Source organism: Ambystoma mexicanum, chromosome 2q (assembly GCF_040938575.1).
Source record: "Ambystoma mexicanum isolate Mex_15411 chromosome 2q, UKY_AmexF1_1, whole genome shotgun sequence".
Lineage (NCBI taxonomy): Eukaryota > Metazoa > Chordata > Amphibia > Caudata > Ambystomatidae > Ambystoma > Ambystoma mexicanum.
The window spans coordinates 959942534-959967849 of NC_090924.1; the positions used below are offsets into that span (position 1 = coordinate 959942534).

General features: G+C 45.9%; 1 protein-coding gene across 2 annotated transcripts in view; it reads left to right on the top strand.

Annotated features, from left to right (window-relative positions):
* Positions 1 to 25316, top strand: part of LOC138569869 (ATP-binding cassette sub-family B member 5-like) — a 1230756-nt gene that overhangs the window by 992336 nt on the left and 213104 nt on the right. For both annotated transcript variants that reach the window (XM_069648261.1, XM_069648260.1), the window contains one exon: positions 22246 to 22346. In XM_069648261.1, coding sequence (XP_069504362.1) covers positions 22246 to 22346 — 101 coding nt within the window. The remainder of the gene's footprint in view (positions 1 to 22245; positions 22347 to 25316) is intronic.

Here is a 25316-nt window from a genome sequence, read left to right on the forward strand (position 1 = left end):
GTGGTTGATAGCTCTACATCATCTTGGTTTTTAACAAAGCGATCTGGTAATTCATATTTTTGCTTAACATAAGCTGTCCAAGTTTCAGCGTTAATTATAGATCCATTACGGATATCCACCGTATCCCCTTTTTTAAGGGCAGCCCAAATATCGCGGGAATTTCTACTACAAATAGCTTTAATCATATCACAATTTTCTTTGTTATATTGCTCTATGTGTACTCCCTTTACTTTAAATTTGTATTCTAGGACTATACTCTTCTTTTTTAGTGAATAAAGTTTATCAGGAAGTTTCGCTAATTCAAGCTTTCGTATATCGCAGTTTCTAGTTCTTTTCAGTATCTTAATCTTATAATTAAATCTATGTTTGTGATTTGTCACAAAAGAAGCTTGTTTTATTCCAAATTTATTAAGAGCTTCTTTGATACAATCATTGATCATCTGATTTAAATATTCTATAGAGTATAATTCCGGCATTAGAAAATTGACCACATGTTTTAGATGATTTAATACATTCTCTACTAATCTCTTGCATAAGGTAGGATTCCATCTAAGAGATATATTTTCTCTTTTAATCTCAATGGCATGCATACACTGATTAACATGCCATTGATTCGTAACAATAGAAGTGTTAAGGGTAATGGGAGCATGATCACTATAAATAATGTCCCCATGCATGATAGCAAAAATCAATCGTTGAAGCAGTATTGCCCCTTTTCCAAGTATATTTGTTGGAATCCATGTCAAACTTCACAAATGACATACCCCAGTCATCAAAATAATCCCGGAATATAGTTCCTCTCTTAAAGCTATTTGAATTTGCCTGTTTATGGTCTTTATAATACACTGGTGTTCCAATACATTGTGAATTAAAATCACCACCGATAATAGTGTCATATTTGGAGTAAAATGTTGACGCTTGGTCAAAGCAACAATCTATGTCATCAAGTATATCCAATAATTTGTATTTCAAATGATTGCAATATACATTCATGACTAGAATAATCCTTGTGTCAAATTTGTTTAAATTCAAGAAGACCGCTAGAACATGTATAGATGAATATACCAGAGTTATAGTACAGGCAATGGAATTGTCGACAGAAATTGTTAGCCCACCAAAAGGTCTTCCTTCAACCCCTTTACTGGCAGGAGAACAATATGATCGATAGTCAGGGATAACAAGTGGTTCAATTTTCATTGTTTCTTGGAACATGAAAATTGATGGCAATTTAACAAGAGTGGAAAGCCAAGTCTCAATATTTTTAAAGCCACATGAGTTCCATGACAGTACTGTAAGTACTGTCTTATCCTTTACTTATGAAGTAAATAAGTTAGGACTTGCCGCACATATCGTTTTTAATAGTGGTTCAATCCACGCCATTTCACTATTGGTGCGAGCAGTCGTTAATAGTTGGGAAATACACTTTTTTTGATGTCCTACGCTCGTCGTCGAGTCTCCATTTGTATTTTGCTCAGAGGGTACGGATTTTTGATTATCAAATAAAAATTCTCCTGCCAACTTTTCATCATTGAATGTGAATAACGAAAAACCCATTTCATGTAATTCCCTTCTAAAGGACCAAATAAGTTTCAACACATGTTCAGAAAATAAATGACATGTCATACGGTAATTATTAGTTGGAGCCAAAGAAATACAATCAATATCACTAGACGCAATTATTCTCAATGATGGAATTGTATATAGAAGATCCAAAAAAAATCTTCTATTAATACGTGCATCACCTAGAATTTCTTGCTTACCTTCCAGGCCCAACATATTAATGCATTTCTTACTATTTACCGTAGTGTGACAGGGCAGATGTCTGGTATTTTTACCTTGTTCAAATTGCAAGTTATCCACATTAGCATTTGCTAAACCATTTGACCTTACCATATGTTCATCTAAATTCAACACACTTTTCAAATTGTTTAGGGTTTCGTTATGATGCCTATCTGCAAGTTCAGATGCGTTAAGTTCTCTGCATATGGGGATGCTTACAAGTGATTGACAAGTCAGCTTAGGCTGGGCAATGTTTTCATCACCACATTTTTGCGCTTTTAAAAACTGATTAATTATTTCAAGTGGTGGAATACCAGCTTTTAAAGCATTAAACATAAAATCATGCGCATTCATTACATCATTATTTATACAAGGCAAAATTTGCTTAACTTTTTCATTGATATCACCAGTCATCTCAGATGTTCCACCTTTTTGAATATTTATCATAGAATCATATACTTTCATTACATCGTTATTTATGCCTGGCATTAGTTGATCATCTTTTTCATGCATATCATAAATGGCACTGCTACCATCACCCAAATTCTGATGAGGAAAACTCCCAATATACAACTGATTAGGAATAGTGGTAAGCTTTCCTCCACCGTTTTGGATAACTGGTACGTTACCTATCGTAGTAGTTGGATCAATGACAGGTTTTTTTAAAATTTCGGAGTACAAAGACGGAACCATTTTAGGTAATACAACAGAAGATGATATAATGCCTTTGTTCAATACAGTAGGAGGATTGTGAGATAGTCCAGATCTATTTGAGGTCTGTTTCCTACCTACACTTTTAAAGTAGGTCGGCAGTATTTTTTGAATTGTCTGTAGTTCTACTTCATCTTCAATTGTTTTAACGGGATCAATTGGAATATCAGGTATAGTTAGCGAGTTTGCACAAGTTGAGTGTACTTCAACACTAACCATTTTAACATGATTGTTCGAAGTTGATGGCAGTGTTGTATCTATTAACTCTTTCTCCTTTCTAATCATTGCTCCAAGGTGTGATTGGCATTCTACAGAAAGCTGTTCCACATCAATCACATCTTCACCACCACTTTCGGAGATCACAGAGATTTCTTTTTTTGATTTTTTCATTTTTTCATTTGCAGATCTCCGTTTTTTTTCGGCACGTTTAACACACCGTTTTTGATTTTTACGAAATCTTCTAGAAGAATAGCCTACATAGTCAATTTCGCTATCGGCAGTACCTGCATTTTGTTTTTGTTCCTCTATGAGTTTAATTAAGGCTGATGGGCTATCCGCAGTATTCCCACTTAACTCTGGTAATATATTAGGGGTTGAAGGTTCAAGTTTATTTTTAAGTTCAACTATTGTAGAGCTGATAGTACCTAATTCGCATAGGAGCAAATCAAATCCTTTACAAGGTTGATTAGCAAAACCTTGTTGGTCGAAAGAGTCAGTGACTTCAGTTTGTGTACTTTGTTCATGACGAATGTTAGCTTTGGCCTCATTGGGATTTTTTACCCCTCTATTGAGCCCTTCCAATGCAAGAATAAATCCTTCCATCCTATTGACTTTGGACATAATCTCACTCATAGAGTATTTTATATCCCTTAATTCTAAGTGAGTGACATCATGACCTTTGTCCAGCAAGTCCAATATCCGTATTATCACTGGGAAAGTGAATGGTTCTTGCTCTTTAGAAATAGGGGATGAATTAGGTTCACTCCCAATATTTTGTGAATATGGAACATGGAGATCAGGGCTTATAGGAAGTTCCGAGTGAGAGGCATTATCTAAAGCTATAACATTAGCAGGTGACAATGGCAGATGTAAATTTGATGGTAAATATACATCAGAATTATCTGCATTCGTATGCGAATCACGATTTCTAGGTATTAGTGGAGTCAGTAAACCGATGGATAACCTAATGCGGGTGTCCAAATCAGCCAGGATTTCAAGATCTAAATTGCTATTATGAGGCTGCAATTCATTAGTAGAGCCTGGATACAAGTCAACAGGCTCTTTTGATTCTATGTTCAAGTCAACCTGATGTCTTGTAATATCCATATCAACAATACTTATAGAAGATGCCCCATTATTAATTTGGTCGGTAGGATTAAGGGGAACCGCCATTTCAGAGCACTTTCTACTTCTCAGACCACTGGCCATCATCTATGATAACTAAATAAATGCCCAATAAAATGACTCACGCTTTTTTTTTTTTTTTTTTGAAGTTCCCAAAATAACTCAAGATTTTTATTAGCAAAATCCTACCTTAGAAAACAATAGAGGACTCTGCGAGTGAGTACTTGCACCAACACAAAAGGGAAAAAGACCTATACTTAATCCATGCGTATTCAGGAACGCTCACCCGAACAGCCAAACAGCCTGAAGCACTTCCATGCACTTACGGTGCGCGCGCGGTGCGCGTGCACAGACGTTTTCAAATGGTGCACACCAATCCCGCTGCTCGGGGGCGGAGCTACCTGCAACCCTTTGAATTGTGGCTGTAAGAAAGAGGAGGGTAGTAACTAACGTTGTAGAGACACTAGCACTACAACAGGAGCACAAACACAAACGCTAAACCTAAATCCCCGAAGAAACGCTATAACAAGATTCGAGCAAACTATTTACTTCAGGTAGTCCAAGTAGCAGCACGTTGCGAGACGCTGGCACTTCCTCTTGCCGACGGCTCTCGCTCATGCAGTCAAAAAGGTCCGAGTTGAGTCCGGCAGGATCCACAGCCAAACAGCCTGAAGCACTTCCATGCACTTACGGTGCGATGCTACAATAGCATTCTGTGGTTGCTCTGGGATGGTTGCAATAAAGATTTCAGCACATTCATCAGAATTAAATAGACAGGGAAATAGCCCCAATAACTCTAAGTCATCCCTCTGAGTCCAAATTAGTCTTGCAATGATATGCGATTGGTAACCACAAAGCATCCGAGTAGGGTTGTTGTGAGACAATCGCACCCAGTCAATATCATTGCTTCTTATGGTTCGTAGGGCTGGGATCGCCTGAAAGGCTTTCAACATGGCTGATCGATTTAAACTCATTTTCACAGAGGGTAATTGTTTAGTTTCCCTGCCCATGATAGATGGCATATCTGCTGTTAAAAACAGTGCCTCGAGTTCGATACCGTTTCGTAGGCATTTGGGTATAATGCATGCTCTCTAGACTCTCCTTCTGAAATAGATCTATCTCTGGCCCTGGTTTTATTTATCTTACATGGTGGTGAACCAACACTTCCATTAGAACCCTGTTCTATAATTACCTTATGAACAGCTTCTATCACCTGGACATTTGCTATTGACTCCTGGTGGCAATCCTTTTTAGAAGGTTCTCCCTCCTGCCTATTTGATAGACTTGGGAGCGACTCACCTAATTTAGTTGGTATTATTTTGTTGACACATGGTTTTTTCGATGATTTACCAAAGCCTGCCTCCTTGATTTTATTCGAAGCCTTTTTCATATAAAGTGCCGGGAAAAAAATGTTGTAGCTCAGTTTGCTTGTGTTTAACCAAAGACGGTTCCTCTGTCTGGTAAGACAGTTCCGACCCATTGCCCATCTTTTTTATCCCCTTCATTTTGGACTCTGATTATTCTCGATATTCAGTAGCGCTCTAGATTCAGGATTAAGTTGCAGGAGATCGATCTTTTCTTCTTCTATTGAATGATCCTTTATATCAACCTTTAGAGAATCTAGTAAGGACTTTGCCTTATCTTGTTTGGTGGGCAGTTTTACATTTTTCGCTTGTTTGCTTTTACGTTTTGTGGCTCTCAGTAGCAGTCTCTTCTGCTTCCTTGAAAGAACCGGCTCATGGCCTTGATCTTCAACCATAAGTGCCTTCTCTGCATCTATGGGGTTATGGACTTTCTGTACATCATCCTCCAAGCCAATTAAGTTAGTCAACACTGATGGGCTATCAGGTGACTCCTCTCTAGCTGAGCTAGGCAGCGGTCTTGGGGGGTCTTCCGTTGCTTCAATAGTACCGAATTGCCCCGTTGGTGGTTGGTGAATAGAGCTCATCTTTTCTATCGTTAGGAGGATCTGTTTGATGGCCACTGCATTAGCCGCTACCAGCTCTGACAACTGATTAGGGGCAGCATTTTCAACCCCATCTGTTTTCCTTACGTCAGATACCGTAACTGCGGCAAAAGTGGGAATTGGCTGCAACCCCATTCTTGGATCAACCAGAGTTTGTGAGGCTTTAGTAAGAGACACCAGAGAAGTCATGGGTTTTAATCCCATACTTACATCCACTGTGGTTTACGAGGTTTTGGAGCTCATTTTAGTGCATTCTCCTTGTTTTCCCTTAGTAAGGGCCGCCACCGCATCACGGGTAAACAATAGCCCCTCAATTCTGTTGATTTTAACTGATAACTCAGTGATAATATCATGCGAATACATAAGTTGCGCATGCGTATAGTCGTGTCCTTTATCAAGCAAATTAAGTATTCTAGATATCACTGGAAACTCAACCCCAATATCTGAGGACTCCATTAGATTGCGTTCAGCTTCCACTTCCAGTTGAGATAAACTCGTTTTGGGGTCAGCATGAAGTAGCTGCCCATCTGTTGCTCCAACTAAGTCCCTGGTGGTTACCATTCCCACAGGTGAGCTAGTCCCTTGATTGAGCACCCCCTTTTCATTCTCAATATTTGATGAATGATCATCAAAACAAGCATGAACCTGGGCTTGCGTCCCAGGCACATATCCTGGAGCAGAATGCACATGAACATCTTCCATGCAATATTTGTGAGCTTTGACCGGGGTAGAGGGCACTCTGGAAAAGCGCATTCTCTTATCCAGGAGTGCCTCAATAGCTGGGGCAATGATCGACACATCAGAAAAACTCGGTTTAGTTGATCTAATCCCCATTGTGGCTAATAAAGCATCTTTAGGGGGAATCGCCAAGCCCCCGCATATCGCCCTGTTCTCATGATCTTGGTTCATTTCTTGAAACTTGTAAGTTTCTGGTAGCGGAAGGGCATTGGTAGAGATGATTTGTTGTAAGGGGCTCCCCTCATTGGTAGGGACCTTTATTTGGTCCCCCAAACCTTGGAATGGATGGTCACTCACCTCACCCAGCAATTCTACACAAACAGACGTTCTCACCTCATTTGAGCAGTTGGATTTCTCATTATCATCTGTGGGGATGTCTGCCATGACCAAATGGTTACCCAATAATTGGTTCATCTTATTGTTCTTATCATCACGGATCTTCCTCCCTCTACGAAGCCCATTTACCATAATGAATGCCTATGCTTGATGGTAGAATCAGACTCGGATCTCGCAACTCGCAACCCGCGCACCGTGAACAGTAAACAGTACTTTTTGTACTTTCCAGGGTGCGCGCGCGAGTGCGCGGGCACAAGTCTTTTTATAGAAATAGAAGAGGGCGTCCTGGCACAACACAGGGGCGGGACCCAGGAAGGAGACCTTCGACAAAGGGAAAAAGAAGGGAAAATAAAGAATGGCGTTCAATTAATTCCGTTGATTCACCACTTTTAAACACACTCTTAATTACGCTGTGCCCGTTGTGCCCCGCGTTCGTGCTACACGCTACACGCGTAACGCTACACGCGTACACGCTCACACAGTGGTCAGTCCAACTCGTTAGAGCAAAAAGTCACCTTCTTTGTGTTGCACTCAAACAGGAAGCCAGGCAACACTAGGGTTGCATCTAACGACGTCCTCCAGGTGTCGTTTCTGCAGCAATGCTCCGTCGGACAGCGGATAATCCAAACACTGCCAAACAGTAATCCACGGTCTCAGTTAAGAACGGGGGCAGCACAACAGTCCAGTAAACAGTACTTTTCATACTTTCCACGGTGCGCGTGCGAGTGCGCGGGCATGAGTCTTTTTATAGAAATAGAAGAGGGCGTCCTGGCACAACACAGGGGCGGGACCCAGGAAGGAGACCTTAGACAAAGGGAAAAAGAAGGGAAAATAAAGAACGGCGTTCAATTAATTCCGTTGATTCACCACTTTTAAACACACTCTTAATTACGCTGTGCCCGTTGTGCCCCACGTTCACGCTACACGCGTACACGCTCACACAGTGGTCAGTCCAACTCGTTAGAGCAAAAAGTCACCTTCTTTGTGTTGCACTCAAACAGGAAGCCAGGCAACACTAGGGTTGCATCTAACAACGTCCTCCAGGCGTCGTTTCTGCAGCAATGCTCCGTGGGACAGCGGATAATCCAAACACTGCCAAACAGTAATCCGCGGCCTCAGTTAAGAACGGGGGCAGCACAACAGTCCAGTAAACAGTACTTTTCGTACTTTCCATGGTGCGCGCCTTGTCATATTGAGCTTCACATGCTACCATGGCACACAACATGTTAAATACACACACACACCACAACACCATCACCCCACTACATCCATAGATACTAATAGTTACACCCTTTGCGCAAGAAGGGATAGGAAACCCTCTCAGCCTGGGGTGGGAGGCCTGCTAGGGTTTACACCATGTCCAGTCCAACCCCAGAGTTGGGGTGTGGGAGATAGGAGGGCCCCAATGCCTGTTCTGTCCGCCTGTGACTACGTGCTGGGAGTACCATGATCAATCATCTCATGCCTGCACAGCACCATTCAAGCCAATGTCTTTCTCTTTGCTTCAACCACGGAATAAGTAGATAACCGATACCTACCCTTATTGTGTCACCAGGAGTAAGCTGGTGACACAATACACACACACACACACACACACACACACACACATTTTGGAAATCACAATCCATTCAAAATCAGAGCCCCTGGCAGCCAGCCACACTTCCAGACCATCAAACATGTCTCAGTAGAGGGCAAGGTACAAAGCAGTCTAAGACGCCTGCGTAAACCAAAGCTCACAGACGCAGAACTGATAGTACTGGTGGATGAGGTAGTGTCCCACCATGCCGAGCTATATGGAGCCAGGCAGAAGACTTCCTCCCTGCGCCGCACCCAGATCTGGAACTGGAAGGTGTCGGCAGTCAGCGGGGAAGATTACCGCAAGCGATGGTCCGGGTCCAGGGAATCCTGTCCCACCATCGACAGAACTGCATGGTCACAGGGAGAGGCTTACCACCTGTACTGGACCTAACAACCTGGGAGGAAAAATGTAGCACTGTGATCGGCATGGAGGGGATTGAGTTGGAGAATCCGAGGTGGGCGCTGCCACCCAAGAGGCTGAAGGATAGTCAAACCCCCCCCCCAGCCCCTCTTTAAATGTAACTACAACAGCTCGTCATAGCATCCCCCAGTGGAACTACCCATGAGCCAGGGACTGACTGGGGGCAATGCGTGGGAGCCACCACAGGCACGCACTGCAGCACCCATGTGCCTGTGCACCAAGGCCACCCCTCTGAGCCAGAGGAGTGGGGTGGGCATCCAAGAGACACATCCAAGCACCAGGCACCACACAGCATGGCGGGGGCACAGCAGGGACCTGCCAGCGGCAAGTACCAGACCCCCATTCAATATGCATAAAAGTCAAGTTTTAAATGGGGATGTGAAGCATGCAAGCAAATCAACAGCTAGTACACCAATGTAGCCCTGCCATGCCACCACGTTAAATTGCATTCCCTCAAACCCCTCCCCCACCCCAGCACGTGTCCCTGTTGCAGTCAATTCACTACCAAATGTAAGCAGGCCAGGCTGGTGCATCAGTGCAACAGCCCCATGCCACACCCCTCACCATGTGATTACTACCATGTATGCCAAAATACGTGAGGGAATGTCTCCTAATGCCATCCCTTATGTCCCCTACAGGCACATAAGGTACACCAGAGGCATATGGGGATAAGGATGATGCACGTCCGACCTCCCGCGCCACCACCTGGGCAGAAGCCCGCCAAAAGACAGTGAACAAAGAAGGCGAACCTAGTTTGCCGCGCAAAATAAAACACAAGAAGGACTTTAACAAAAAGAAATGGTGAATAAACCCAAACGGAGTCAAAAGAAAGACGATTTGGTCAAGCGGGTTTATGTTCGAGGCTAATACAATAGCCAAGAACAGTACCACGTTTATCTAATATAATCGCGGCAGAAAAGTTAGGGTAGATACCATTGCCACCAACCAAGTCTAAATGGTAAAAGAGCGAAACAATGCTCTAGGAGGTACAGATAAAAAAGGGATACAAGTTAACCCATTCCAGTACTCCATGGAAGATGGGGTGTACTGGATCTGTGGTAGATTGACTAAGTAAAGTTAATGGTAACTTAACCCTTTTCTGGGGGACAGTAGTCGCCTCAGAAATGGAGTCGAAAGAAGTCTCAAAGACAACCCTGGGCCACGGCACTGAAGGTGCTGTGTGACTCCCTTCCTACCCCCTCTTGTGCTCCTTCACCTCCGCAGGGCGTACCTCTGATCTGTACCCCTCCCCGGAAATCCTTCAAGGTTGGCAACCTTCTCCACATTGCCACTCTTAACTCTCGCTCTGCCATCAAACATTCCTCTGACATCTGTCACCTTCTTGAGGAACTGGACCTTGACGTCCTCGGTCTCACTGAGACATGGTTCACGGACAGCTCTGTCACCAGCTTTGACACACTACTACTCTCTTTCCTAGCCATTCCCTTACCGTGGCTACTATCTATCAGCCACCTGGTCAAATTTCCTCCTTCCTCTCCGAGTGGGCGGACCTCTCCTCCTCACTCCTGTCCTCAACCACTCAACTCCTCTTTCTTGGAGATTTCAACATCCACCTGGATGCCTCCTGTCCCCCCTCTGGACTCTTTTGCAACCTCTGCGACTCTCTCTCACTCTCTATTCTCCCGTGTGGGCTGACACATTCTGCAGGGCACACTCTTGATGCTCTGATCTCTTCTGACCTTCCCCTCTCTGTCCCTCTCTCCACTCCTCTCTCCTGGAGTGATCACTTTCTCCTATCCTCCCACCTCACCTTCCCTACCCCACAGACAAAGCCACCCTCATCACTGCCACTCTCCTTCTCGGTCATCCAACCCATGAAGCGCGTGTCAGTTGAGGCTTTCGCTGCCACCTTCTCACCCCCCTCTCCCCGCTCGGCTGACTCCCACCCTGACACAGCCCTCTCCACTTTTTACTCTGCTATATCTGATACTCTTGATATCCTTGCCCCTGTCATGAGAATCCGCCTGAAGCCCAAAGCCAAATGTAACTCCTGGTATGACTCGGATCTCGTCACCCTTAAACGCAAGTGCAGGGTGGCAGAGAGGAAATGGGGTGCTTCATGTGCATCCTCTGACAAACTGGCCTGCCGTCTGCTCCAAAGGCAATACCGGCTCTCCGTTCTCACCAAGAAGAGAGCCCTTATGCAAGCCTGCATTTCTGCGGCATCTAACAATTCGGCCGAACTCTTTAAAATCTGCAAGGAGCTGGCCAACGCTGCTGCAGTCTCTACCGCTCCTGTCCCCTCCCAGACCCTCTGCACGGCACTGGCCTCTCTCTTCATTTCAAAAACTCAGGACATCCTGTCCTCACTCTCCTCCTATCACCTCAACCCCCTCTATTCCCTGCTCTTCCTCTGGCCATCCTGCAGCCAACCCCCCTCCCCCTTCTCTGCCTTTCCCCTTTTCTCTGGTGACAAGGTTTCAAGACAAGTCCGATCTATGAAAGTCTCATCAAAACAGGTCCACCCATGCTCCTCCAAAACTATCAAGGACCACATCGACTCCTTGGCTCCTGCCCTGGCTGACTTCTGCAACCACTCCTTCGCGTCTGGAGTCTTCCCATCCCCTCTCAAGCACTCCCTTGTGCACCCCCTTCTTAAGAAACCCTCTTCCGACCCCTCCTGCCCGGCTAACTATCGCCCAATCTCTATCAGTCCCTTCCTGGGCAAGCTCCTGGAGAAGTTGGCCATCTCCCAGCTTAATCTCCATACTGAATCTGTTGGTAGTCTCCACGACCGTCAGTCTGGCTTTAGAGCTGCCAGAAGCATGGAAACTGCTCTCCTGAACATCCGTGAGGACCTGCTCTCGAACCTTGACTCTAACACTCCATGTGTTCTCATTTTGCTTGATCTCTCTTCTGCCTTTGATACTGTCAATCATACCATCCTGCTCAACCGTCTCTGTGATAACCTGGGGATCACTGGTCAGGCTCTGGCGTGGCTGACCTCTTTCCTCTCCAATCGACCCTCCCAGGTCCAACTGGGTTCCTTCCTCTCTGACATCTTTTTCTCTACCTGTGGTGTCCCCCAGGGATCTAACCTCTCTCCCTGGCTGTTTAACCAGTACCTGGCACTTCTTGCCCACCGCATTGCCGCTCTCTGCCCCAACTTCCAGTGCTATGCGGATGATACCCAGCTCATTTTCCGGCTACCCTCGGCCTCCTCTTCGCCTTCCCTCATTTCTGACTGTCTTTCTGCTATCCAGGAATGGTGTGCCGCAAATAACCTCTGCCTTAATGCCAGTAAGACTGTGATTCTACTCATCGGCACACACACTCCCTCCTTCCCTGCAGCTCTCTGGCCGGCCTCTCTTGGCCCTCTTCCTGCTCCTACCTGCAAGGCAAAAAACCTTGGGGTCATTTTCGAATCCACACTCCCCTTCTCTCCTCACATATCTGATGTCTCTAAGAAGTCACACTACCAGCTACACCTCCTCAGAGGTATCCTTCCTTTCCTCTCCTTCCCCCAGAAGCTCACTGTCTCTAGAGCCCTGGTTCTCTCGAAGCTGGACTACTGCAACAGCCTCTATCTAAATCTGCCTGCTTCTACTCTCCGCCCTTTGCAACTCATCCAGAACAGGACCGCGAGACTTGTCCTTGGCCTCAAGCCCAGCCCCCGTATCTCTCCAGGACTGAAATCACTACACTGGCTCCCAGTGGCTGCGAGGATTAAGTTCAAAACCCTCTGCATTGTCCACAAGGCCTTCTGGGGCCTTGGTCCAAAATACCTTCAGCTCTCTCTTCCTAAATATCTTCCTTCTCGAGCTCTCCACTCATCCGCCTCCAACTCCCTCAGGGTCAGCCGCTTCTCCAAGCAACGAGTTGGGGGTAGATCTCTCTCCGCAGCAGGGGCCTCCCTCTGCAACAGCCTTCCTGCCTCCCTGAAACTTGAGGAGAACCATCTCCGGTTTCGGAAGCACCTCAAAATCTTCCTCTTTGCCTCCGCTTTCTCTCCCCCTCTCCCCTGCTAAAATTACTGAAACTGCACTGAATCTGCAATCCGGGCCACTCACCGAACTTCGGTCCTTGGCCCAGCCACTCTCCCTTGCACTGCCTCCCTGGCAACCCCTGCACTGTGGGACTGTCTCTGTATCCCCACAGCCCCCCTTCCCAGCACTTGTATGCACTTACCTTGCACTTGCCACCAGATGGCCCTTATTATTTATTTTGTTATTCTACTAACCCTGTACTGCACTTCCCCTCTCCCTTTACCCCTTGCACTTTTCCCCTCCCCTCTTCCCTTGCACTTGCGCGATCTGAATGACACCTGGCCTAGTAGGATCGTTGTCTGTCTCCCCTTGTTCCCCCCTGCCTCGTCGCGCCTTGAAAGACTTGTGTATAGGCGGACATAAATGCCATATCATATCATATCACAAAGAAGGGGGCTACTGAAGTGGTGTACTTCAGAGTCCACAATCACAAAAACAGATGGAAACACATAGCAAAACACAGGTAAGAGTGGGGAAAAAGCCCTCACTCTTACCAGGTGGAAAAAATAAACTCCAGAAGTCCAGCAAAGCTGCTGGGGGACTCACTAGGTGAGGGAAATTAGCCATAAATGAGAATTCTCCCTAACACTGGCCCCCCCAGACTAAGGGACAGGAGGATATAATCCACTCCTGGATGGACCTCATACCCCTAGTCGGTTACAAACATCCTAGAGAGACCATCAGCATTTTGGTGGTGACTTCCTGCTCTGTGCTCAATGGAAGAATCAAATCCTTGCAGGCAGATTGACCATCTGAGTAACTTTGGGTTTTCCCCTTTCATTTGCATTAGCCATCTCAAGGTTTGGTGGTCAGTCTGAATAGTGAAGGTAGATCCATACAAGTATGGTCTAAACCTCTTCAGTGCCCACACAATAGCAAAGCATTCTATTTCTATTGTTGCCCACCTTGTCTCAGGATCCTTTAACTTCCTGCTGATGAAACAAATGGGGTGTTCCCTACCTTCTCATCCAGTTGACTAAGGACTGCACCTATACCTAAATTAGAAGCATCCGTTTGTACAATGAAGGGTTGGTGATAGTCAGGAGCTCTCTTAGGACTGGAGCTTGACAAAGGGCTTTTTTTAGGCCTTCAAAGGCTTGATTGCACTCCTCATTCCACCTGACCTTTTTAGGAAATTTGGGAGAGGAGATGACATTCAAGGGAGAAGCTATGATCCCATAGTTCTCTATAAAGTTCCTATAATACCCAGTGAGACCTAGGAAGGCTCTCACTTGGGTTTGAGTAGTAGGGGTGGCCCAGTTTTGTACAGCTTTTACATTGCTAGGCAGTGGCCTTGTTTCACCTCCTCCTACCTCATGTCCAAGGTAGACCACTGAACTCTGACCAATTTGACTTTTGCTTGCCTTTATGGTCAGATGGGCCTGTTCAAGAGCCTGCAATACATAACCTAGGTGTTCAACATGTTCTTTCCATGTAGGGCCAAACACTGCAATGTCATCCAAGTATGCCATGCAGAAGTCCTCCATCCCATTCAGAACTTTATTGACCATCTTCTGAAATTAAGCAGGTGCATTCTTTAATCCTAAAGGCATTACCTTGAATTGGTAGAGGCCAGCTGGGGTGGAGAATGCAGTTTTCTCATTGGCATGGTCTGTCAGGGCTATTTGCCAATAGCCTGACGTTAGGTCAAATGTGCTGAGGTACTTGGCTGCACCAAGTTTGTCCACCAGCTCATCTGTCCTAGGCAAAGGATGGGCATCAGTCGTGGTGACTGCATTTAGAGCTCTATAGTCCACGCAGAATCTTAACTCCTGGGATCCGGCCTTTGGTACAAGCACAACTGGGCTAGACCATGGGCTAGTAGAGGGTTCTATTACCCTGAGTTCAAGCATCTTGTTGACCTCATTCCTTATGTGGGATCTGACATTGTCTGACATTCTGTACCCCCTGCTTTTGACAAGCAAACAGTCACCAGTGTGTATGTCATGTTGGCCCTAAGGGGTCAAGCCTTGTGAATGTGAGAACAGGGAGGCAAACTGATTTAACAGTAACTTGAACTCATCCTGCTAGTCAGATGTGAGACTGGAAGAGAGATTAACTCTTTCCACTTGCTCATCTAAAGGTAAGCCTCTGAGGGGGTCAGGTAGAGGTTCACTCTCCTCCTCTTCCTGAGCTGAAGCTAGAAGCAAAGCTCCTTTGTCAGGTCTGGAGACATAAGCCTTTAAACGGTTGGTATGAAAGTCTCTGGCAGCCTCCTTAGGATTGCCTAAGTCCACCAGATAGTTCACCTCTCCAGGTTTACCCACAACCTTGAAGGGTCCTATCCATTTGTCCTGCAAGGCCCTCTGCCTTGTGGGGACCATAACAAGAACAAGTGGTCTTGAGTAAACTCAACCATGTTAGCCCTCTGGTCATGCCAATGTTTGACCAGAGCTTGACCAGCCTTCAAGTTATCACTTGCCTTTGCCATTATGTGTGACATTCTCCTCCGGAGACCTATCACATAGTCAGTCACTCTGACTGGCTTGGGGGAAAGAGCACCCTCCAACCACTCCTTAATCAGGGCCAATAGACCTCTGACAGGATGGCCATAAAGAAGTTCGAAGGGACTAAATCCTACTCCCTCCTGAGGGACTTCTCTATATGCAAAGAGAAGGCATGGCAGTAGAAGGTCCCACTTTCTTCTAAGGGGTTCTTCTAAAGCACCTATCATGCTCTTCATAGTTCTGTTAAACCTCTCTACCAGTCCATTGGTTTGGGGGTGGTAGGCAGTTGAGAACTTGTAGGTAACTCCACAGGTCTTCCACGTGGTTTGCTTGTAGTGGGACATAGAATTTGATCCCCTGTCAGATATCACCTCCTTAGGAAAACCTACTCTGGTAAAAATACCAAGTCGGGCCTTAGCTACAGCCGGAGCGGTAACAGTCCGCAAGTCCGCATAGGTATAGCTTCAGGAAACCTAGTGGCATGGTCCACTACAACCAGGATAAACCTGTTGCCTGAAGTTGTGGGAGGGTCAAGAGGATCAACAGTGCCAATCCCAACCCTCTCAAAAGGAATTCCCACCACTGGGAGAGGCACTAAGGGTGCCACATTCTTAGATCCACTCTTGCCAGAGTTTTGACAAGTGTGGCAGCTTCTGCAGAACTTGCCTACTTCTGTACCCATCTTAGGCCAGTAGAAGTGCAGAGATAGCCTTTCTTTGGTCTTCTTAAAACTTAAGTGACCAGCCAAAGGTATCTCATGGGCTAATTGCAGAAACTGGAGTCGGTTCACTAGAGGCACTACAAGTCTTCTGTATTCTCCAGGGGTCGACTCAGTTGGTTCACTGTAGAAGAGGGCATCTTCCCAGTGCAACCTATACTTTCCCAGGATCAGTCCCATTGAGCTGAGAAGCTGCCTGTTGGCGAAGACCTTCCAAGGTAGGACACTCTCGTTGTCCCTTACTGAAATCTTCTCTGTTGGGTCCACCTTCTGCCAGTAAAGACTGCAGCTCAGGATGGTCAACAGGGTCAAGATCTCCTACCAAGGTAAGATCCTCTTCTAGATCTGATTCCTCAGCATCTAGTTTAACCATACAGGGTTGAACCTCGCACTCAGCCTCAGGGAGTCACAGGTGTGACTTTGGACAGTCTCGGAGATGTCCTTTTGGGCATAGAAGTGCTTGCTGATTTCTTGCTGGCAGACTTAGGTTTCCCCTTTGTCTTTTCTTGTCCTGCAATGGCAATAAGTAAGTCATGTGGATTTGGGGTGATAGCTACCTCTATCATGTCCCCAGGAGAGCCTCTTAAGGTTCTCTCCCTTGCAGACCTTGTGAGCTCCTGCTTCCTTCTGCTCGGGGGCCTGGGAGTGCTAGACACAGCTCTGAGAGTTTTAAGGTCATTACCCAACAGGACCCTCCCAGGTACGTTATTTTGCACACTTACAGGTATTCTGACAGTCATGTCATTACACTGGATGAGAGCTGGTAACTGGGGAACCATTTGCACAGGGCCTCCAGCTAACTTGGTTAAGTGTTTGGGTGCCTAAGCAACATCCTCCACTTTGAAAAAACATTCATCAACCACACTTATGCTGGATCCAGTGTCTCTGATGGCAGGGGTCTCCTGACCATTCACAAGAACACTTTCTTTATAATACTCTTTAGTATTATCTGGGATTGAGTTATAGACATCTAAGTTCTGTTGTTCCCAAATACTCAAGGACACTAAAGAAACACTAGCTGAGACTCTCATGGGCTCATCAGTTAGTAGCTGAGAGTTTCCACTGGTCATAGGTACTTCATCCACCTGGGAGAAGGCTAAGGAGACAGTGTTGATCCCTGAATGTTTACCCTTACACTTGGGATCTCCTTTCACATGGCCAGGCAACCCACAAACAAAGCATGTTCCAAATGCTCTCTGGAATGGGGGTTTGCCCTGGCCTCCATCTGGTGTGGAACCAGGTGGTACACTAGCCTTATTCGGTTTACCTTGTGGCTTACCCTGGTTATGTTTGGGGCCCTCTTTTGGATTGGAATTATTGGAATTCTCTTTGTTGTCTTTCTTTGGCTGCTCCCCCTCATCCTTCTTCTGAGTAGCCCCAGAATCCTTGTGAGTAGCCCTGTTGGCAACCCACAAGTCAGCGGCCTTAGCTCGTTTCTTAGGATCTATCTCCTTTGAATCAGCCAAGTGCTGTCTAAGCTCAGGAGAGCAGACATCAAAAATAGACTCCAACATTACAAGATTCCTCAAACCTTCATAAGTGTTCACTTTGTAACCCTTAACCCAACCATCTAAGTTTTTCAAACATTCACACACCCAGGTAGCCCAAGGGGTACCATCATGCTTTTTGAGGGTTCTAAACCTCTTAAGATACTGGGAAGGGGTCTTCCCAAACCTAGCTATTAATGCTAGTTTCACACACTCATAATTCTGCTTATCCTCCTCCCCCAACTCCATTACAGCATCACTTGCAACAGGGGGAGCCTAGAGAAAAGCCAAGGAATCAACTAATTCCCTGAGATACCTTGAATCCCATGATTGTACTCAAACATTGCTAACCAATCCAAAATATCAAGTTTAGTCTCATACATACCAATCATTTCCTTTGGCATACGGGGTCTCTTAGGGTTTGAAGACCTAGAGGACTCTTGGAGAGAAGCATTTTCTAGAGACAGTTTCTTCATTTGTAGTTCATGGTTCAGCTCCATTTCTCTGAGCCTTAACTCTTGATGTTTCATGGCAGTTTGTGCATCAATACGTTTCACTTCTAATTCAAGTCTCATTTTCTTGAGTGCAATAAACTCAGGAGTAAGTGTAGGACCTGTGGGGGTCCCTGTGGACAGAGTTTGTGCATTCTGAGCAGGCAAGGGAGTTGCAGGGTTTCCTAGCATGGACTCATCTACTTCTTCACAATTAACACTCTCAGAATCAGAAACACCAAAATCCACATTTGCTGGAGTGGTAGGTCCTTCTGACCCACTCTCCAGACTTTTTCCCATTAACTTTGCAACCAGTTCAGATTTCTTTCCTTTACCAGAGATATTCTTATCCCTACACATGGTTCTCAGAACCTCAGCAGTATAGAGTAAAAGACTCTCTTCAGTGTAGTTTTCCATATTTGACATGATTTCTTAGTTAAATAGAATTAGTGGTGTTAGCCTTGTGGTTAGTTGAACCCAAGCAACAGCGGCACTCTAAGTGTAATCACTCTACTTCCAAATCCTCACCGCTGTACACCAGTGTTAGGCAGAATCCCGTGCAGTGCCCTTAGGGACCACTACACACAATTAAGACTACAGGTGGTGATACAAGTTTTACCTTTGGTACAAGCCTGTACTACTATGTCATAGTGGTAGCAGTGGCTGAGCAGCCAGGCTTATCTCAAGAGTATATGAGCAGTAACAGAGATTACACAAAAGGACCACAATTACTGTGACTCAAGCAAACACTGACTCAAGGTTTCAAGTAGAAAAATATATGTACATTTATTTTTAAACCATTCATTATAAACACAACACTTCTATTAAACTTCAATAAAAACCACACGTTAAATATACTACAACTAACCAATTCACTTTGTACAGTAAGTCTCAAGGTAAGTACCCTGTGTTGGAGTGAACCGGTGTTAGGCACAAAAACACGTTACCGCGGATATGAATGCGATCACTTTTTGACAGTGCGGTCTACTAAACAAACGCGTATCCGTGACATGAAATGCTACCGGGGCAAAAACACACTTAGCACCTGCGATATCTAGAGGGAGTTGGAGGCAAAAATCACAGGCAATATTTTGGTTAGGCAGGCAGAATCAAGAAACACTCAAAGACAGGAGTTCAAAAGTCAAAAGGCCGGAGCCAGGGTCGAAAGACACCAGGGGCCAGTTGACGAAGATCACACGGTCTAACAGTTCACGATTCCACAGAGCCAAAAGTACTTCGATATTGTCAATGTTCAGAAACAAAAGTTATAAGAAGGAGGGAAGACAAGGTCAAGCCATGGAAATGAAGAAAAAGGGATTCACCCAGTTTCCTCAACAGAACACAGTACCTTGTTCCAATGGTGCAGCTGGTGCCCTAGCAGTTGTTCCTGTTGGTTTCCCTCAGACCCACGATTCCTGGAGCTTCGTCGAGAATGGAGGACGTTTGAAGGGGGTCTGCACCACACGGGGATGAGGCCGGCAGCAGCGACATGGAATAAAAGGTCCGCTCCTTAAAAACAGGAGAAGCTCTTCAGGTGGCTATCCGGACCACTACAGCAGTGTGCAGCGATTTCGACCACGGAAGAGGATCCTCTGGCTGTAGAAGATGAGCTGGTTATCCCCACCAAGCTCAAGAGAAGAAGACTCCGGACTGGATCTTCTCTGAGTCGTTGAAGGGCAGATAGCTCAGGACTGCAGCAGGACTCCACCGGGACGCGGTAGTTGCAGCAGCCGTCGTTCTCTCCGCTTCTCTTCGGTTCCTTGTAGTTCCAGTGGCGACTCTCTGACTTCTAGCCCAAGAGACCTGCCTTTTATGCAAAAAAACCCATTCACGCCGCCTGGCTGTCAATTACCCAGCAGGGGGGTTGTCCAGCCTGGACAACTACCCTGGCCAATCATGACAAAGTGCGACTTTGAAGGCGAACCTAGTTTGCCGCACAAAGTAAAACACAAGAAGGACTTTAACAAAAAGATATGGCGAATAAACCCAACCGGAGCAAAAAGAAAGACGATTTGGTCAAGCGGGTTTATGTTCGAGGCTAGTACAATAGCCAAGAACAGTACCACGTTAATCTAATATAATCGCGGTAGAAAAGTTAGGGTAGATACCACTGCCACCAGCCAAGTCTAAATGTTAAAAGAGCGAAACAATGCTGTAGGAGGTACAGATAAAAAAGGGATTCGAGTTAACCCTTTCCAGTACTCCATGGAAGATAGGGTCACTGGATCTGTGGTAGATTGACTAAGTAAAGTTAATGGTAACTTTACCCTTTTCTCGGGGATAGTAGTCGCCTCAGAAATGGAGTCGAGGGAAGTCTTAAAGACAACCCTGTGCCACCGCACTGAAGGTGCTGTGTGACACACACAAAGAAGGGGGCTACTGAAGTGGTGTACTTCAGAGTCCACAATCACAAAAACAGATGGAAACACATAGCAAAACACAGGTAAGAGTGGGGAAAAAGCTCTCACTCTTACCAGGTGGAAAAAAATAAACTCCAAAAGTCCAGAAAAGCTGCTGGGGGACTCACTAGGTGAGGGAAATTAACCATAAATGAGAATTCTCCCTAACAGTCACGGAGTGCTGGAAAGTGCCCATCCCAAGGAACTGCAGGACTGCCACCAGATTCCCAATTTCATCATGTATTGTGGCCAGCAGCTCAGTGATGGTCTCCCTGTTCAGACGGTACTCAGTTACCAATTGGGTGTCACTGAGGGCCCATGGTGATGGCCTGACCCTGGGTATGTATGCTCGCCCTGATGGGGCTGCTCTCCTCCTTCTCATTCCACCGCCTCCCTGTGCCCTGGCTTGTTTGTCCTGCATCAGAAGGGCGAGGCGCAGCCTGAGCAGCTGCCGGTCCCAGCTTGCATCAAATAATGGCAGCATGCTGTTGCAAACAGGGTTTGGGCCTGGGTGGGTCTTATGTAGCGCTCGGGTGTGCATTGCGTTCACCTGTGGCTTGATTCCTGGTACCTGGGTTCATTTACCTCCAGCCTCCAGCTGGAGGTAATTCTCAGCTGTATTAGCGTCGGTTTTCAGCGCTAATACCACTGAGAATGCACTTGTGATACAGCTGTTTTTGAGCTTTTTGGTGTAGTCAGGGCTATTAGCGCTGGCTGTAATCGCGCCGACTGTAATCACGCCGGTTGAAATAGCGCTGGTGCTTTTTTGGATCCAGCTGTATTTGTGGCCGACTTGCGATCCATTTGCGCCGCTAATACCATTACCGCCGGATTTATGGGCTACCGTCCTACTCGTGATGAGGCCCAAAGTCTTAAGAGTTAGTCAAAGGATCTTGTGTCTGCAACTTTCCTGATGTATTAAACTTCGACTCACCTGACCCCTCACCATTGACTATGCAGACACGGGCTGATGTGAGCACCATCAATGAATTAGCGTCAGTGTTAAAATAAGTAGGAAAAACATTCATAAAATACAGTCAATATATGAAAATCAGAATTATAAAATTCTGTGATAAGTTATCCTAAAACCAACAGCATATAGTTACAACAGGGAAATAGGGGAGCATAGGGAATTCACTGCAGCATTTTGGAAGAAGCCAGTGTCAAAGTTACAGAGTTGTGCCCTTATTGCGTAATAGTGTGACATTATTCTCTTTCACATGCCTGGTTGTGTGTTAAATACACAAGCATACATGAAGGCATACTGAAATCTGACACTGTTTGTGAAGAGCCAAAGTGTCATATGCCTCAGCAAATCTGTCCCCTAACATACAATAATATGTTGCCTCTGCTGTTTCCACTAGCAAAGATCCAAGAATCACAGCAGGCAATGAATGGTTCAATTAAAATGATGTGCTGCCCAGTACCAAATGATTTATTGGTTGCTATTCTTGAAAAGCGTAACATTTGAAACATCGCACCTATTTGACAGTGTTTTTTCTGCCACTATCCATCGTTTTCCTCACATATTATACAACTGGAGTTTTTTTATATATATATCCAAGAATGATGCTCGTTGTGCGATGTGATCTATTTCTAGGTTTCCTGATTTAACAATTGACAATTGTTGATTGTTTTTTTTATTATTCATGAAGTAAGCAAATATGAATCAATCATTTATCTCTGTAGTCTTGATTTCAAAATGAATACTTATGTTTGAAAAGTGACACATTATATGCAATGCTGTTCTTTTGAATGAGCAAAGTTACACACGTACATTTGGAAACGTGCACTGATTTTTATTTGCTTTGTGTTTGTTATAGATAGCCTCTGAAGCTGTGGAGAACATTCGAACGGTTGTTTCACTGACCAGCGAAAGGATATTTGAAGAAATGTATGATCAGCATTTACAGAAGCCATTCAGGTGAGGCATCATTGGAATCACTCATTGCTTTGCTTTAATCCTATCATTACCATTGTATACTCCTCTGTCTTAACAATTGTATGCCTTTATTGCACATTTGGCAGAATTCTGGATGGAAATACTGCATGGGTTATTTCTAATGGATTCCTTCCCACAGATTCCTAATCTTAGAAATATATTCTCCAGTGTCAGCCAGCTTTGGATTGCTTTCCAGCCACTAGGGGGCATACTACAGCTCGAACAAGACTGCTCCTTTTGGTGTTCTTGGTGCCCATGAATCTGGCTGTGTTGTTGTGCGAGGTATATAGGAAGCTTGCTGCGCTCCATAACCTCTGTTCCTTTTTTCAGCACTCTCAGCACGCTGATTTTGGAATGTCAGTAACTTTCTTGATAATTGTTATTGCGTCATGCTTAACAACGTGATGGCCTCGGGCCTTAAGCCTGTCGGGATTTCAGGAGGTAAATGTGCATCTCCCACTCCCATACAGTGTGGCTCTGGTAACTGTGGGACGACCATAACACACAGGACTGCAGCTTCTGCCAAACCATGCACCCCAAGTCCCTCCTGCTGCTAATATTTTCACCATCTCCCATAAGGGTAAGAAGCAGGCCCTGTCGAAGACCCCAACTTCGGAGCTTTCTACAGAAAGTTCTTTGTCACTGAGAAAGAAGTTCCATGCCCATTATCGAAGCAGCACTCTTCTTCCTTTTCCTCCGAGGAGAGTCTCCATCACTCCCATTCCAGGAATCATTGCCTGCCAAGGAACAGATACCTTTCCTCACCAGCTCCTACACCCTAGAGCAATGGGAAGAGTTTAGGCTTAAAATGATAGACATCTTCGCCAGGCCCCATGGCTGGAGGCTTTGGCTTCAGTGCCAATGGTGTAGCCAGGATCCTGTGTGCCTTCTGAGGCTGGCAGAGGTAGAGAAGGCCTCTTGGGCTCTCTACCACACACCTTCTGGGTCGGTTTTGGCCCCAATTAAAGATACTCCTCCCCTGCAGTATCGCAGCCCCGGTGGAGGGCTTGTCTTCATCGTTGTTTGGCTCCAACACCCCAGTGGAATTTGCTCTGGCTTCCAGGGCCCAGTTTTTCTAATCTTCAGTGAAGAAGGTGACCATGTTGTTTATGGGTTCAAATCATAGAGTCTGGGAGGTGGGGGACTTTTCTGTGGAGTTTTACAGGCTGGAGGATATAACTGCCATGGTCCCCTATTGCACATCACCAGTGTGTTTGGCAACTCACTTGATCTTGACTTATTCAAGCCTATTCATTTGTAAAACCCAATGTGTCCTTTCAGAGTCTGATGCTGGAAAGGCATTGGAGGGACAGTGCCTCCATGTCCTTGTCCTGTACTTCGTTATCATGTGTGTGCTGTGTTATTTCCTGCACAGGAGTCCAGTTGGGACCCCTGGCAGTGCAGCTCTTCCTCTTTTTGGTTGTGGTAAACAGAGACCCTTGGGATACACTTATGGCACCCATCGGTGGGGGTACAATCCTGTACCCTTAGTGTATGTTTTTGGGCACCTGTGTGTTGCCCACAGAGCAGGGTATGGGTTGGTGGCAGCTTCATGCTGATATGACAGGAGCTCTGAGTATTCTCCATTTTGGGATACCCAGGCCCTGTCATAGGAATCAGTGGATTCCTGATGGAACGCAAGATGGCCCCTGGGGCCTCTTGGTTTCTATTGCCTGTTACCTTGTTTTGCCAAAGTGCTGTGAATCCCTGACTCTGTCCCTTCCCCTGACTAGCTGTTGGGTGGAAGATATATGGTATTGTTGGGAAGTCCAGGCCAGACTGGCTGGTGCCTTCCCAGTGATTGTATGTTTTGGGTACACCCTTGGGGTGGGACCTATGTGAATAGGGTCTGTGACCAATATGCATTCTATGTTATGGGTGTCTGGTTTCTGTGTGTGACGCGCAATGAATAAGACAGCCCTACCTGACACTGACATGAATGCAGTGTGGTGTGCTTAAAGGCTGGGTGCTTGCCCAATCCACATTTCTTGTTATGGGTGGAAATGAATGGCCTGAATGCGCATGAGCCTGATTGGCTGTCTGCCTGCATGATTGCCCTTCTGTGTGATTGGCTGACTGAGCCTGGCTCAGCCAGAGTGACTGAGGGACAGATGTGTATATCTGCGGACCTCTCACTTACCAATTTGTTCAGAAGCTGAAGTTGAAACTAGAAGCACACCCTTGATGCCCAGCTGAAAGAAGAAGAATACTGCTGTATTTCCTTTGAAGTAATCTAAAAGCTGTCGAGTCTGTCGAGGACTGATCCGAAATAGGACCTGGCTAGGAGACCTCTCCCGGAGCTACGAACATTCGATGAAGGGGACCACCAAGAATCCTGAAGAGAGCACCTGGACATCGCGGCCATCGAAGTCCTTTGACATCGACCAAGGTTCGGAAGATTTCTGTGACCGCTGGAAGCCAGTCGAATTGTGTCACCCAGAAGCGGGAACATCTCGACACTGTGCTGCTCGATACCCGGAGCCGAAAAGCTCTACATCGCCAAAGATCATTTGAACAAGGGCTCCCTTGCAATCCCTGTCGACCACTTTGTCCTGTTGGAGAAAGTCGAGGTTGCCAGCTACTGAGGAAAGTCCGCTGGTGGGTTTCCCGCCACCAGAAGCTTGTAAAGACGTCCTGAGGACACTGACGGCGTGAAGATCCGAGGTCCAGCCTGTGGTCGAGTCCCGATCGGTAAAGCTATCCCGAGGTACGTGCTGCGATTCCAGCATCGACAAGCCAGAGGACCACCGAACGTGACTCCCAACACCCGCCGCCGGGCCTGCATCCATCACTGAGTCTTATTTGCAGTACAAAACACTTTGCATTGAGGTTTACCGCACACCTCATCTTCCCAGGACTTCCACGATCGATCGTCGAAGAACACTGCGTAAGTCAAAACTGCAGCATCACGGCAAGTGTGCCCCTTTTCTTCGAGGATCTCGATGCCCAGTG